Source organism: Myotis nattereri (genome assembly GCF_964212035.1).
Source record: "Myotis nattereri genome assembly, chromosome: 16".
In the NCBI taxonomy this organism is placed as follows: domain Eukaryota; kingdom Metazoa; phylum Chordata; class Mammalia; order Chiroptera; family Vespertilionidae; genus Myotis; species Myotis nattereri.
This window is the reverse complement of record NC_138091.1, coordinates 55,396,606-55,411,967: the sequence shown is the minus strand read 5'-3', so window position 1 is coordinate 55,411,967 and position 15,362 is coordinate 55,396,606. Positions and strand designations below refer to the sequence as shown.

General features: G+C 67.3%; 1 protein-coding gene across 3 annotated transcripts in view; it reads left to right on the top strand.

The window, feature by feature from the left end:
- TBC1D16 (TBC1 domain family member 16) overlaps positions 1-15,362 on the top strand; it is an 82,441-nt gene that overhangs the window by 37,186 nt on the left and 29,893 nt on the right. The window contains exons 5-12 of one of the 3 annotated variants that reach the window (XM_081110340.1): positions 1,102-1,249; positions 2,519-2,686; positions 3,425-3,573; positions 4,112-4,246; positions 5,137-5,323; positions 7,879-8,058; positions 10,378-10,524; positions 11,415-14,544. In XM_081110340.1, the coding sequence (XP_080966466.1) occupies positions 1,102-1,249; positions 2,519-2,686; positions 3,425-3,573; positions 4,112-4,246; positions 5,137-5,323; positions 7,879-8,058; positions 10,378-10,524; positions 11,415-11,585 (1,285 nt within the window). In that variant the 3' untranslated portion in view covers positions 11,586-14,544. Of the gene's footprint in view, positions 1-1,101; positions 1,250-2,518; positions 2,687-3,424; positions 3,574-4,111; positions 4,247-5,136; positions 5,324-7,878; positions 8,059-10,377; positions 10,525-11,414; positions 14,545-15,362 lie in introns of those variants that run through there. The other 2 variants (XM_081110341.1, XM_081110339.1) reach the window with 2 other exon arrangements.

Below are 15,362 nucleotides of genomic sequence, written 5' to 3'. Positions count from 1 at the left end.
GCTCGGGGGCAGCCCTGTGCGCCGAGCCCCTGCGGGCACTGCCGTCGCCAGCAGTGGGACCCGCCGTGGCCGCCCCCCAAGAAGTGGGTCGGGGTGGCTCCCACACTCATTCATCCGCCTTCGCCTTCAGGGGGTGGTGGCTGGTTGAGGGGGCGGGGGACAAGCAGAACTGGTGGCTCAGGTGCCTGCCACCGCCCAGCAGCTCCGAGGATGGGCGGGCTTTCTGGAGGGGGCGCCCTCTCTTTGGTGATGGGCGGCCCATCCCTGGTAGCGTCCTGCCCAGTGGCCACATCGAGCCCTCCTGACAGGCAGGCGGCCCAGCCGAAGGTGGCACCAACCAAAGACCAGCACTAAAGCAGCAGCCGGGCCCGGCCGGGTGGCTCAGTGGTTGAGCATCGACCTATGCACCAGGAGGTCACAGTTCGATTCCCGCTCAGGGCACAGGCCAGGGTTGCAGTCTCAATCCCCAGTGGGGGGCGTGCAGGAGGCAGCTGATCCATGATTCTCTGTCATCATTGGTGTTTCTATCTCTCTCCCTTTCTGAAATCAATAAAAAAAATATATGTTTTAAAAGGCAGCAGGCCTGTCCCCCGAGGGGGTCCCCAGACCCAGAGCCACATTCCAGCCTTTTATGGAAGCAGCCAAGGTCCGGCCTGATGGGTGGTGGCAATTTCCCGAGGGGAGGGGGGGTCTCCCAGCATGCCCCGCGCCTGCTGGAGGGGCCCACGGAGGAGGCTCTCGCTGCCACCCACCTGTCTGAACCTGATCCACTACCAGCACCTGCCGCCTCCTCTCCGAGGGAAGGGACCCTCCTGCCTGGCAGCGAGGGGGGGACAGAGGCCTCTCAGGCAGGTCTCCAGGGAGCAGACGAGGCCAGGCCTAGTCCCTGCCTCCTGAGAGGGAGCCAGCTCTTTCCTGTCTTTGGCAAAGTGGGGGAGGGAGGGGGTGGCTTCTGCTGGACGCGCTCTGCCCCCCTCTGGGCCAGCAGCCAAGCTCCGCAGGGACTTCTGTCTCCTGCCCCAAGGTCAGCCACCGTGGCCTCTGATTGTCCTTGGGAATCACCGTGTTTACACATCCATCCCTCTCCCTCCACGCGCTCAGTGACGAGGCCTGCACCAGCGGCCAGCTGGTCGTCGCCAGCCGCGAGAGCCAGTACAAGGTCCTCCATTTCCACCACGGCGGCCTGGACAAGCTGGCGAGCGCGCTCCAGCAGTGGGAGCGCTGCGCTGGGACCCGCCTCCACGGCCAGGTAGGCGGCGGGGCCCAGGGCTCCACACATCTCCCCCTGCGTGGCCTTATGAGCTGTGACCGTGGCTGGCCATGGCCTCGTGGGCTGTGACCGTGGCTGAGTGTGGCCTCATGGACTCTGACTGTGGCTGGCTGTGGCCTCGTGGGCTGTGACCATGGCTGACCATGGCCTCCTGGGCTGTGGCTGTGGCCTCATGGGCTGTGACCGTGGCTGACCATGGCCTCATGGGCTGTGGCTGTGGCCTCGTGGCTGTGACTGTGGCTGACTGGCCTCGTGGGCTGTGCTCGGGGCTGACCGGGCAGTAACTCTGGGTTTGAAACGAGTGCCCAGGGCTCCTCGAAACGCCAGTCTCTCACTAGAAGTCATGTTTTGACAAGGCTCCTGCCATATTTTGCTCCATGCACACACACATGTAATAAGCGCTCTGTAATGACCTGTTTAAGGAGCTGTACGTGCTTATTAGAAACGGCTGACTCTAGGCCCCTCCCTCCCCCAGCCTGAGCCTCCCCTGGCTTCCCTGGGACAGCCGTTCCCCCCCCACACACACACATCGAACAGCCTTTGATTTCTGAATTAAATGTCAGCTGCAGTTTCGCCCCGGATCATGACTGCCCGTGGAGACGACCTGACAGGCAGGCTCCCCGAACAGCGCTCCCTTTGTATGTGGCCAATCACATGTAATTTACTGCAGGCCCTTCCGGCCGAGGCGGGCGAGCCGGGCCCAACGAGGCATTGATTCCATTTTGCTGCTGGGGTGGGAGGGAGAGTGGGGGGGGGGGGGCAGGCTGTGGGTGGGAGGGAGAGTGGAGGGCGGGGGGGGGGCAGGCTGTGGGTGGGAGGGAGAGTGGAGGGCGGGGGGGGGGCAGGCTGTGGGTGGGAGGGAGAGTGGAGGGCGGGGGGGCAGGCTGTGGGTGGGAGGGAGAGTGGAGGGCGGGGGGGGGGGGCAGGCTGTGGGTGGGAGGGAGAGTGGAGGGCGGGGGGGGGCAGGCTGTGGGTGGGAGGGAGAGTGGAGGGCGGGGGGGGGGGCAGGCTGTGGGTGGGAGGGAGAGTGGGGGACAGGAGGCGAGACCCGGGTGGGTGGGAGGAGAGTGGGGGGGCGGCGGGGCAGGCCGTGGGTGGGAGGGAGCCCAGGCCCTGGAAGCAGGGGCAATGAGGCTGTTTTCATTTGATCGCGTTGGGTTACAGTTGCCACCCAGGGGAGAGGGGCCGCCCCCCGGAGCACCGCTGGCTTCGGCCCGGGTGGGACACTCCCGCTTGCCTCCTGTCCAGCAGGTGGCCGACGAGAAGACGTGCATGAAGTTCTCCATCCGACGCCCCAAACTGCCCTCCTCCGAGACGCACCCCGAGGAGAGCACGTACCGCAGGCTGGACGTGGCCGCCTGGCTGCGGCACCTGAACGAGCGAGGCCAGGTGGAGGAGGAGTACAAGCTGCGCAAGGTGAGGGGCGGGGCCTCCGGGGCGGGGCCAGTCCTGGGGGCGGGGTCTGAGTGGGCGGGGCCGCCTGGCTGCGGCACCTGAACGAGCGGGGCCAGGTGGAGGAGGACAAGCTGCGCAAGTGAGGGGCGGGGCCTCCGGGGCGGGGCCAGGCCTGGGGGCGGGGTCTGAGTGGGCGGGGCGCCTGGCTGCAGCACCTGAACGAGCGGGGCCAGGTGGAGGAGGAGGACAAGCTGCGCAAGATGGGGGGCGGGGCCAGACTGCGGGTGGGTTCCGAGTGGGCGGGACCACCACCTGGGGCGGGGTCTGGGTGGGCGGGGCCGCCCGGGTGGGGGCGGGGTCCGGTGCCCCGGCTTGCAGAGCGGGGAGCGCGCCCAGTTAGCAACCAAAGCCGCTTCCCTGGGGCTTGGGGGTCTCCGTCCCCCCCTGGAGGAGCCTGTGATGAGGCGCTGCACGTCCAAACTGGGGATTAGGCCGCGACATGAGAACCACACGGTCCTCGGAGCGCCACCCCGGGGGGCCATTGACATTGAAATGAGCCTGGCTCGGCCGCCTGGGAATGGAGGGCCCGCACTTTCCCGTCCAAACAAGTGCAAATCCAAGTGCAAATCGCGGCCCCTGGATCCGGGCATCAGTTGTCAGGAGGCGCAGCCAAGCCACCAACACGCGAACCAACGGGGACCTGGGGGCGCGGTGGGCCGCCCCGCGTGGGCCCTGCCCCAACGCCGCCGCCTCCCGCAGGCCATCTTCTTCGGCGGCATCGACGTGTCCATCCGCGGGGAGGTGTGGCCCTTCCTGCTTCGCTACTACAGCCCCGAGTCCACGTCGGAGGAGAGGGAGGCGCTGCGGGCGCAGAAGCGCAAGGAGTACGCGGAGATTGAGCAGAGAAGGTACCCACGGGGGGCGGGGGTGGGGGCGACTGCAGAGGCCTGTGGGCTGCAGTCTGCGCGGGTGGGGTGCTCTCTCCCGACCCCGAGTGCCTCACGACCCCAGCCCCCTTCAGCTCACATGTCAGAGTTTCAGAATTCTTTCTTTTAAATTAATTGTTTATTGATTTCAGAGAGGAAGGGAGAGAGCGAAACATGCATGATGAGAGAGAATCATGGATCGGCTGCCTCCTGCACGCCCCCCACTGGGGATGGGGGGGATGGGACCCACACCTCGGGCCTGTGCCCGGACAGGGAATGGAACCCGGACCTCCAGGTTCATAGGTCGACGCTCAACACTGAGCCACACGGCTGGGCAGGATTCTTGTCAACAGACTTACGTGGACGCGGGGGTGGCTGCAGGGCCTCAGAGGCCCACCGGGAGCCGGGCGGCTGAGGTCCGAGTGGCCTGGTTAACCCCGGGGCTGCGGTCAGCTCTCCTCCCCGAGGCCGAGTTCGTGCTGCAGACGCCCCTCGCTGACCCGCGGCCTCTCTGTGCCAGGCTCTCCATGACCCCCGAGGAGCACCGGGCGTTTTGGCGAAACGTGCAGTTCACGGTGGACAAGGATGTGGTGCGGACAGACCGCAACAGCCAGTTCTTCCGCGGCGAAGGCAACCCGAACGTGGAGAGCATGAGGTGCCCACTCCGGCCTCGGGGCGCAGGGCATGGGCCAGCAGCCGCAGCTCGGGGGTTCATACAGTCACCCCAGAAGCAGAGGGTCATTAGCTATTTTTTAAAAAAAATATTTTTATTGATTTCTGAGAGGAAGGGAGAGGGTGAGAGAGATAGAAACATCAGTGATGAGAGAGAGTCATGGATCGGCTGCCTCCTGCACGCCCCACACTGGGGATGGAGCCCGCAACCCAGGCCTGTGCCCTGACCAGGAATTGAACTGTGACCTCCTGGTTCATAGGTCGATGCTCAACCACTGAGCCATGCCAGCTGGGCAGCCATTAGCTATTTTAGCCACTTCACTCAGCCTCTGTGGTCACAGTGTCCCAGGGAAGCCCAGAGGTCCCTCCCAAGGGTGCCAGCAAAGCCGCCATGCCCTGGACAGCCACCCAGGCCTTGCTGGGCCTTGCTGGGCTCACACACTGTGGCTGAGCCTCCCCGAGTGGCTCCCAATGGCTGGTCCTCTGTGGAAAGCCACACTGAGCCTGGGCGGGCATCTTGAACATTCCACTGCTGCCTGGCACACAATTGCACAAAATTAGCAGCCCGTACAGATGTCCCTGCCGAGCCACCCTATCCACAGGCCGGGGCCATTAAGGAAATCAGCCCCGCGTTCTTCCTGGCCTCACACTCGGGCCCGGCGAGTGGCTAATTGTAGGCCATTCCCTTTCCACGGCTCTGGAGACGGTCCGCAGGCCGCCCGCCTTCCCTTGGGCTTGAGGCGAGGGTCGGGTTCGGGCAGCCGGGTCTCCAGCCTGGGTTCTGTGGGCCCGGGCGACAGGCCGCTGTTAGGATGGCGTGGGTACGGGTGCCGTGGGCACCTCCTGACCACCCTGCCTCGGCCACGTTGCCAGGAGGATCCTGTTGAACTACGCTGTGTACAACCCGGCCATCGGCTACTCGCAGGGCATGTCGGACCTGGTGGCGCCCCTCCTGGCCGAGGTCCTGGACGAGTCGGACACCTTCTGGTGCTTCGTGGGCCTCATGCAGAACACCATCTTTGTCAGCTCCCCGCGGGACGAGGACATGGAGAGGCAGCTGGTGAGGCTCCGGCGTGTGTGGCCGCGTGGGCCATGGCCGCTGGGGTCCGCGGAAAAGCCAGGGTGGGGCCTTGCTGGTGGAGTCGAGGGGACTTGGCTCGGGGCCTCTGGGGAAGGGCACAGGCTGCTCCCAGGCCCCCGGATGCAGCTCCCCCAACCCCCCACTGGCAGGTGAGAGGCGGGCTGCGCAGGGCCTCCCCTGCCGGCCTCACCTCCCGCCCACTGTCCCAGCCCCGCTCCCACCGAGTGAGGAAGGGCCCACCACGCCGGCCTTGGGCTGGAGAAAGCGGGTCCTCAGGTGCGTCTGGGCTGCTCCCTGCCGGCGTCCGGCACAGCCAGGGTTCCTGCGTAGGGACGGGGAGGGGGGCTCCTGAGACCGCCCTGAGGCCCACTGGGCAGGGGTGACCGCCCCTCGAAGGGCATCAGGCCTTCCCTGCAGAGCCCAGCCAGCACAGAACGCCTCCCTCCCGGCCACCCGGCCTCCCGGCTCTGCACACACCAGGCAGCGCTCCATGCGGGGAGCGGGGGGGGGGGGGGGGGGCGGGGGGCGGGCAAGGCTGGCCGAGGCACCTGGAGGTTCCAAGCACCTGCCCGGTGTGGGGCTGGGATGTGAGGGGAGGGTGCGGGGTGCTGGGGAGGGGCTGAGGGAGGGGCTACAGGTGGGCAGGAAGGCTGGTGGAGCAGGCGGACTGCACCGTGCAGGGGCCGGACCGGGCGCTGCCGAGACTGGCTGACCCACGTGTTCCGGGCAGTGACCCTGCGTGGTCCAGTCACATTGGGCCGCACGTGTCGTGTGCAGAGAGGCCTCCAACGCCACGGCCAAGAGCACGCCCTTAGAGTCACCGTTAGGATGGTGAGGAGAGGGCTGAGGAGAGGCCCCCGAGCAGGGAGGTGTGAACTGGGCGGTGAGGGGCACCGGGCAGGGGCAGGGGGCAGGGGCAGGGGGCAGGGGCAGGGGGCGTGCTCCAGGGAGGGGGCAGCCACAGGGTGGGCTTGGCCCCGCTGCTGCGGCCACGGGATGGAGAGTGGCCGGTGGGGAGTCAGCGCTGCAGGGCCGTGGGCCGGTCCTGCTCGAGCGGGAACAAAGGGCTGCTTGTGTGGGACGGGCCATGAGCCAGTGGGCCCCAAACCAACCCCTCCCCGCCCCCCTGCCCCCTCGCGCTGATCCCGGGCCTGTGATCCCACCGGCCGCTCCGCTCCCACCGGCCGCTCCGCTCCCACCGCACGTGATGTCAGGTTTCCACGGCACCGGGGGAGGCCGTGACCGGGGCTGACGCTCCGAAGCCCGGCCCGCGAAGCGTTCGCTGCTGGGGAGGCAGCGGCGAGGCGGGCGCGGCCGCAAATAGCCTGGCTCCTGCCCCGCGTCACCGGGTGGGACCGTAAGGTCGGAATTGAGCGTCCCCCGTTCGGAGCCTCCCTCTCCGGTTCTGTCAGCTCCAGACAGTGATGGGGCTTCGAGATCTAAGGGGAGGCGGTTGGACCCGGGGGTCCCAGGAAGGAGGGGGTGTCAGAGCTGCTCCCACGTGGCGGCTGAGGCCGGCACTGAGCTGCCCTTGGCCTCCCGCCCACCGCAGGGCACCGCATCCGCCTGCCCTGGGCCGCACCCCGGGCTCCGAACGGCCCCAGATCCGCAAGAAACGGGCCCAGCGCGGGTCGGCCCAGCAGGTGCCGACACAAAGCACAGGGCGCCTCATCGCACGTCTGTCCCTGGTGGGTGGCTGTCTGTCCCGGGTGGGGGGCCGTCTGTCCCGGGTGGGTGGCTGTCTGTCCTGGGTGGGGGGCCGTCAGTCCCTGGTGGGTAGCTGTCTGTCCCGGGTAGGGGGCCGTCTGTCCCGGGTGGGTGGCTGTCTGTCCCGGGTGGGTAGCTGTCTGTCCCGGGTGGGGGGCCGTCTGTCCCGGGTGGGTGGCCGTCTGTCCCGGGTGGGTGGCCGTCGGTCCCGGGTGGGGGGCCGTCTGTCCCGGGTGGGTGGCCGTCTGTCCCGGGTGGGTAGCTGTCTGTCCCGGGTGGGTGGCTGTCTGTCCCGGGTGGGTGGCCGTCTGTCCCGGGTGGGGGGCCGTCTGTCCCGGGTGGGTGGCTGTCTGTCCCGGGTGGGGGGCCGTCTGTCCCTGGTGGGTGGCCGTCTGTCCCGGGTGGGTGGCCGTCGGTCCCGGGTGGGGGGCCGTCTGTCCCGGGTGGGTGGCTGTCTGTCCCGGGTGGGTGGCTGTCTGTCCCTGGTGGGTGGCTGTCTGTCCCGGGTGGGGGGCCGTCTGTCCCTGGTGGGTGGCTGTCTGTCCCGGGTGGGTGGCTGTCTGTCCCGGGTGGGTGGCTGTCTGTCCCAGGTGGGGGGCCGTCTGTCCCTGGTGGGTGGCTGTCTGTCCCAGGTGGGTGGCTGTCTGTCCCGGGTGGGGGGCCGTCTGTCCCTGGTGGGTGGCTGTCTGTCCCAGGTGGGTGGCTGTCTGTCCTGGGTGGGTAGCTGTCTGTCCCGGGTGGGTGGCTGTCTGTCCCGGGTGGGTGGCCGTCGGTCCCGGGTGGGGGTCCGGAGAAGGGCCGGCCCGGCTGACCGAGCTGCCTCACAGCTGTACCTGCGGGAGCTGCTGCGGCTGACGCACCTGCGCTTCTACCAGCACCTGGGGTCGCTGGGCGAGGACGGGCTGCAGCTGCTCTTCTGCCACCGCTGGCTGCTGCTGTGCTTCAAGCGCGAGTTCCCCGAGGCCGAGGCGCTGCGCATCTGGGAGGCCTGCTGGGCCCACTACCAGGTGAGCGGGCGGGGGGATGGGGAGGGCAGGCAGGACACATCCCGGAGCCACAGTCCCCACCCTGTTCCCTGCCTTCCAGGAGGCCAGGGTGCCGCGTAACCATGCATCTCCTCTGGGGCCCCTCCTCTGGAGCCCTGGCCACCCGCTAGCCCCAGGTCAGCGCCTCACACTGCCCGCCTTCCGTCCCACGTGGCCGGCTCCAGACCCGCACTTCGCCTCCCAAGGAACTGAAATCGATGCAAATTGCCCACTGATGCGCTCACTGCCCCCTTCTGGGGCTGAGCTGCCCCTGTCACAACCAATCAGCTTGAAGGACATTTCCAGGGCCAGGCAGGGCCCAGGACACCATGGACCCACACGAGGAGCCAGTGCCCGCCCACCTCCTCCCCTCGGGTGGCTCAGTGCACAGGCCGAGACCCCACCTCCCCCGAGAGCGCAGGCCCAGCCCGCTGTCCCCTCCTGATCACGTCGATTTCCACCTGCTGTCCGCCATGATCAGCGTCTCCCGGGTGCGGGCCTGTCACAGGGCTGTAACCCCGCGTGCACGACAGCCGGCGATGCTGAAGGATGGGCGAGTCTCTGTGAATCCATCAGCCTTTAATCACCGGGCAGCCAAGCAGCCTCAATTCCACAGACCGTGCAGGTGGGCGGAGCACCCACCAACCCCGTGTGATCGGGGAAATGCCGCCCGTGGGGACAAGCGCTGGCACGGACGTCCGAGCTCTGCGGCACGCCCCTGTGACCGAGTCTGCTTTCGAGGCTCACGGCCTCTCTCCAGCAGCCACACGGCCACCCTTGGTGCATCGCGTCCAGCCGATGCTGCCAGTGATACCTGGGCACCGCCTGGCGGGGGCGTTTCTCCCGCGACTCCGTTCCTGCCATCCGGTCAGAATCCCCGGGGACGCCCGTGCGGATGTCTGCCTGGGCTCCGCCTCCACAGATCCAGCTCCAGCATTTTCAAGCTTCCAGCTCAGCCTCGCCCCACTTGGCTCCACTCCTTGATCAAGTTACGGCGGGCGGGGGGGGGGGGGGGGGGGGAGGGAGGACAGTGGGGGTACGCTGATTCATCAGTAGTGAGCTTGGGGTGGGGTGTCTGTAATTTTTTAAAAAACATGTTTTTAATGATTTGAGAGAGAGAGGGAGGGAGAGGGAGTGATAGAGAGAAACATCGACCCGGTGCCTCCTGCACATGCCGACTGGGGATTGGACGCTAAGCCCGGAATGTGCCCTGACTGGGAATCGAGCGGGTGACCTTTCCGTGCCCGGACGACGCTCGACCAACGGAGCCCCCCGCAGGGCCCTTTCCCTTTGACGGGCTGATTCTAGCTACTTGTTATTGGTTCGCCTTCGGGGCTGTGTCCTGGGAACTGGAATTAGCCCTGTGCTGCCGGCCGCCCCATTCAGGGCATGTGACACCCTTTCCTCCCCACCGGCCTCCTGGGAGGGGGAAGCCCACCTTTCTGGAACCTTCTGCCGTCTTCCCACCCCGGCCACAGGTTAGACAGCCGGGCAGGGTCCTCGGAGCCCAAACGAGGCCATCCGGGCCGTTCTGGGGAGGGGGCGCGGTCCTGGCCCAGCAGCTGCGAGGCGGCCTCCCCCAGGCACGTGGGCCTGGGCGTGGGCTGGAGCGTCTGCCCGCACTGTGGGCTCCCGGCCGGCACCGGGAGACTAAACACGGCTTCCCGGGACGCCTTGTCCTTCCTCTGCTCCCGGAAGCGCGTCCGGACAGGAGAGCGAGCAGGACGCTCCAAGGTCAGGATTGAGCGCTTCCTGCCTGCGGCCGGCGCTGCCCCTCCCTGGGGACCCGCAGGGGTGCCGCCCGCTCCGTCAGGGTCTCCTTCCCGCGTTCTCAGCCCCAAACCTAAGCGTCGCCTCCGGGGCAGGAGCTGGCGTTCGGGGAGGCAGGACGCACTGGCTGGTGGGTCGTGGCCACAGGTCCTTTCTCCCTGGCGTGTCCCTGAGCCGCTGGGGGTGTTTTCACCCGGCCGTTCACACCCACCGTCTCAACACTCACCAGCGAGCCCTCGGAGCGCAGCCCAGCCTTCAGGTGCCGCGCGCTCCTGGCCCCCCAGACAGACAGGCCTCCCCAGGAGGCGCTCAGCCAGTGTCCCCGCTTGGGGGTCACACAGCCGTGGGTGCTGAGCGTGGCAGGTACTGACCGGCCCTGGCAGGCGGGGAAACACGACCAAGGCGGGTGTGGGCTTGCCCGCGGCCACGGACCCCACAGTCAGCCTCACCTGCAGCTCGGCGCTCCACCGCCCCCTCCAGCAGCGCCGGGGCTGGGTCAGGGCCTCTCTGAGCCCCACTCTCCACCCACAGACGGATTACTTCCACCTCTTCATCTGCGTGGCCATCGTGGCCATCTACGGGGACGACGTCATAGAGCAGCAGCTGGCTACCGACCAGATGCTCCTGCACTTTGGAAACTTGGCCATGCACATGAACGGGGAGCTGGTCCTCCGGAAGGTGAGCCCCGCCCCCACGTGCAGAGCACCTTCTCTCTCTCTCTCACACACACACACACACACACACACACACACACACACACACAGGCCATGTCCCCACACAGAGACCCACCCCTTACAGAGCCTCCCACCACTTATAGAGCCTTGCCCACACACAGCCCCGCCCACACACGGAGCTCCTCCCCCACACTTCCAGAGCCCCGCCCACACATGCAGAGCCCCTCCCTCACACTTGCAGAGCTCAGGCTGCATGCAGAGCCCTCACCTCCCCTCGGGGGCCTGGAGCCCCCCACCTGCCCAGTGGTTAGCACCTGTGGCCACGGCCTGAGTCGGCTGCTGGCTCTTCAGGCTCCATCGCCCATGACCCTCCCTCACCACTCGGACTGAACAAATGACCAGGTTATTAGGCTCCCACCTTGGGCCCCTCATCACAGCCCAGAGTCAGGGCCACAGAAGGAGGCCTGTGTGTGTGTGTGGGGGGGGGGGGGGTGCTTCTCATCCGGCATTCGGGGAATGGGGGGCAGGGTCAGCGTCAGGTGGTGGGAGCAGACCCTGCAGGAGTCGGGAGGTGGGGTGGGCAGAGCAGAGCGCCTGAGCACCTGTGGGGCCTGGGGCCGAGGGAGAGGGTGCTAGGGAACTGGCAGGGCTCTGTGCCGCCCTGGCCACCCTTCTGGGGAAGGCCGTTTGGGGCGAGAGCCACGCGTGAGGACGGGGCTGGGAACCCTGCAGGTCCTGCGCTGGCTGGACCAGGGCCCCTGCCTGCTGGGTGGGTGGGACCCTGGCAGGGCCTCGGCCCGAGCCTGGCACGCAGTCAGCCCGCAGGCGCAGGCCGTGCTGCTGGCGCTCCTAGGCCGCCCGGCCCCCGGCCGCTCACTGCCGCCCTCCCTGCAGGCGAGGAGTCTGCTGTACCAGTTCCGCCTCCGGCCCCGGATCCCCTGCAGCCTGCACGACCTGTGCAAGCTGTGCGGCAGCGGCATGTGGGACAGCGGGTACATGCCCGCCGTGGAGTGCACGGGCCACCACCCGGGGGCGGAGAGCTGCCCCTACGGGGGCACCGGCTAGCCAGCCGCCTTCGCCCACGCCCCCCGAGGAAGCAAGAAGGTGCCCGCGAAGGCTCTGGCTTCCGCAGATCAGCCGGGCTCCCCGCGCTGGACGGCCCCGGGCATGTCGGGGGGGTGGGGATGGGCAGGGACAGGGCAGGGCAGGGGGTGGTCACAACGAAAGGAAGATGCCTTTGGGCGACACGAAGGCGACATTTTCATATTAATAGGAAATCAGAGTCTGGGAGGGAGAGAAGGAAGCCCCATGGCTTCCCTCTGACACCCTCAGCCAGGCCCGGATCCCTCCAGCGGGCGCAGGAGGAGGGAGAAGGGCTAGTTCAGCCACCAGCTCCTGGGATGTGCAGCAGAAGGGGGGCCCATCCAGGCCCAGGGACATCTTTGCAGCTGGACACGCCTCCTTATCCGGCCTCGTTCTCACAGCCTCTCTGGCCACAGCTCCAAAGACATCTGCCCCCCAAAAGAAGAAGTCGCCCCCCTGATTTCAGGATGGAGAGGGGTGGAGGGGGTTGGGAAGCTGGGGCTCGGACACTTCACATTGTGCCTCCTGGTTAGTGAAGGATGCTGCCTGCCCATGAGCCAGAGTGCCTGAGAGACAAGCTCATATGTTAACTTCCCAGCCGGGCAAAGGCACCGCAAAGCAGCCAGCGCTCGGGGCTCCCCTGCTTCCTCGGGGAGCAGGTCTCCCCAGGACCCCTCCCTCTTTAGGGTTTTATACCAGTGGCTCCTGGGGATTTCGAGGCGGACAGACTAGGGCAGGGGGAGCTCCCCCAGCCATTGGCACCAAAAGCCACTCGGACAGGCGGCAGCGAGGACGCGGGATCCTGCGTGGTCCGGGGCGACGCCCCTGAGAGCCGCTGCCCACGGCCTCTCCCTGGGCGGCGCTGGCTGCTGCCGTCCATTTTAAACATGTAGGAAGGTGTTTAGCACCCTGGTCAGTGGGCTCAGTGGTTAGAGCTCGGCCCGCAGACTGAAGGGTTGCGGGTTTGATTCTGGACAAGGGCGTGCGCGTACCTGGGTTCAGGCTCCCTCCGCAGCCCCCGTCAGGACGCGTGCGGGAGTCAACCCATCCATGTCTCTCTCACATCGATGCTTCTCTCTGTCTCTCCCCCTCCCTCCACTCTCTCTAAAAAAAGATCAATGGAAAAAATACCCTCGAGTGAGGATTAACAAAAACAAAGTCTTAGATGTTTATCAACAGGAAAGAGGAAGTTAGCAGCCTCCTCCGCCCCATTCGCTGCTCCCCGCCTACTGAGACTGTCCACCCCGTCCCGGGCCCTCTGTCCAAGAGCCTCTGGGGACCCGCTCCTGGAGCCCATCCTTGCTCAGATCTTGGGGTGCTGACCGAGACGGCCCAGCGGCCGGGTCCAGCTTGGGGGGGGGGCTTCTCACCCACTTGGCTCTGGGAAGACAGGGCTGCTCTCTGCGGGGATGGGCTCGGGCTAGCCCGGCGCTGCACGGCCTCTGGGGCCGGTCCCCGTGAACAGGCGTGTCAGTCACTGTCGCCACGGCGACCTCATAGCACCCGGAGCCTCCGTGGCCTCGGGAACCTGAGGGCCAGCGCTTGCTGGGTTCGCACCTGTGTCTGGGGCCAACCTGCTGTTAAGTCCCGGGGGAGTGCCCGCCGGTGTGGGGGTCGGATGGGTGCTGCCCGGGTCGCCCATCTCCCTGCAGGCGAGCCCGGCTGAGGCCCAGGTCAGAGGCAGGGATGCTCAGACACGGTCCCACCTCCGTGGTGTCACTCCTGCCACATCCTGCGTTCAAAGCAAATGACGGCTCTCAGCCCGCCCGCCCCCCCCCCCCCCCTGGCAAGGGACCGCTGTCTCCGCGGTGAGAGGAGCAGCCGGGTGGCCTGGGGGCTGGCGACGGGGGAGGTGAGGACTGGGCGGCGGTAGTCTCCCCTCAACCAGGAAGTCTTGGTCCAAATAGAGGGTCTGGGACACGCCATTCTGGCGAGAATCGGACACCGCTGTGCCGTACCTTGTGCCTTTGGGCTGCTGGGGTGCTGCCCAGGGATCCCCTCATTGGGAGGCCCTGGTGTGAAACGTTAATCCCGAATCTCCCTCAGCCCCACAGCCCCCCAAGGCCCCGTGCCCATGGCACACTGGCCCTCGGCGCTCCCGCCTCCCACCCCGGCGGCCACCTCTCCAGCGGCCCTGGGCGTGTGGGGCCGGGGAGGGCGCCCGCTCCAGGGTGGAGAAGGCCGGGCTCACCAGGGTCCCTTCATGGGGATGCAATCAGAGGCAAGCGGCCTGAGGCAGCTGTGGAGGGTCGGAGGGTCGGAGGGTCGGAGGGTCGGTGGCAATTCCCTCATTAGGCTCCTGCCGCCCGCCCACCGCCCTCCGCCCTCCGCCAGGACCAGGGCCAGCAAGCGAGCGGCTGGATCAGCCGCCCGGTCCTCCAGGTGCAGCTCATTCATCGCTTGTTAAAATGTCACGTCATGTGATTGGCGGGTGCGCGCATCCCCGAGGGCCCCCACGCTGGTGTCCGTGCTGCCGTTCCCAGGTGGCGTCGGGCACGTGCTGGCTCGGAGGGGCGCCCGGTGGGGCTCAGCCTGGGACACAGTGGTCGGGCTGGGCCTGTGATCCGGGCCGGAACCAGGAACCTGTGTGCTCACCGGAGGCTGCAGGCCTGAGTCCGGCAGGAAGACTTGGAGCTCACATCACGGGGGTGGGTGTCCCTGAGCCCATGCGGGGGGCGGGGGCGGGTCCACGGGCAGCGCGGACAGGATTTTGTTGCTTAAGGGAAAGTGTCACGCGATGCCCAGCGCTACCAAGAGGCCGCTGGTGTCCCTGGCGAGCGATTCCTTCTCTGTATTTTGTTTTGTTTTCAAACATGATTCCCCGCTGGTCAGGCCCTGCCCAGGCCGGGCTGGTCCTGTGACCGTGTCCATGACCAGGGCAGCCCCGCGACGCTTCCGGCTCATGATTCCACCGCCAAGTAAATAAAAGTATTGACGACAAGTACGAGCTCTCGGGCGCCTCCGAGGGACGGTCTGGCCAGTTTGTTGGGTCAAAAACACAGCAGGTTCCAGCGCTGGGCAAAGAGGACCCCGTGAGGATCCGGGATGGGGGAGGGGAGGGAGTGCAAGGAGCTGGGGGGGCAGGCTCCTCCTGGAAGGCGGGCCACAGCCTGGCCCCGGCCCCGCCCGAGGGCGGCTGGTTCCCTGGGCGCAGCTAAGTCAGGATGTTCCTTGGTTCTCGGGCAACAACAACCAGCAGCTCAGCCATCGGAGAGCAGGCGGCCCTGGCCGGAAAGCCTGCCCGCTGTCCTGGGGGCGAGGCCTGTGGCGTGAAGATGGCCAGCTGCACCCCATAGTCTGGGGGCTCCACAGGGATGTTCTCGGGCCTCGTTCTTGTCTAAGAGCGAGTCCCGGGCACAGCCGGGCGCCCCGTCCTGGCTCCCGCACTCATCCAGCAGCGGCCGCGGGCGGCAGGGAGGCCGGTGCAGGGGCGAGGACAAGCACCCAGGTCCGGGGCAGGCGCCACAAATGTCCCCTTTTCTGTCAGTCCAGTGGGTCCCGTTAGGAGCCCATCACCCCGGCTCAGTCTCACCCACTATCGGGCGGGGGAAGGGGCCCAGCCTGGCCCGCTGCAGCCACTGAGACACCCTGCCCAGCCCCACGGGCCCGGGAGGCCTGGGTCTGGTCCGTGGCTGGGGCACTGGCCCCCGGCACACGGCATCCCTGCCACATCCTGTCCCTGTGAGGGGGCCTGCAGACGGGGCTCCCCACACGGGTACACACTCACATACTCTCACACATACACACACACACACACAC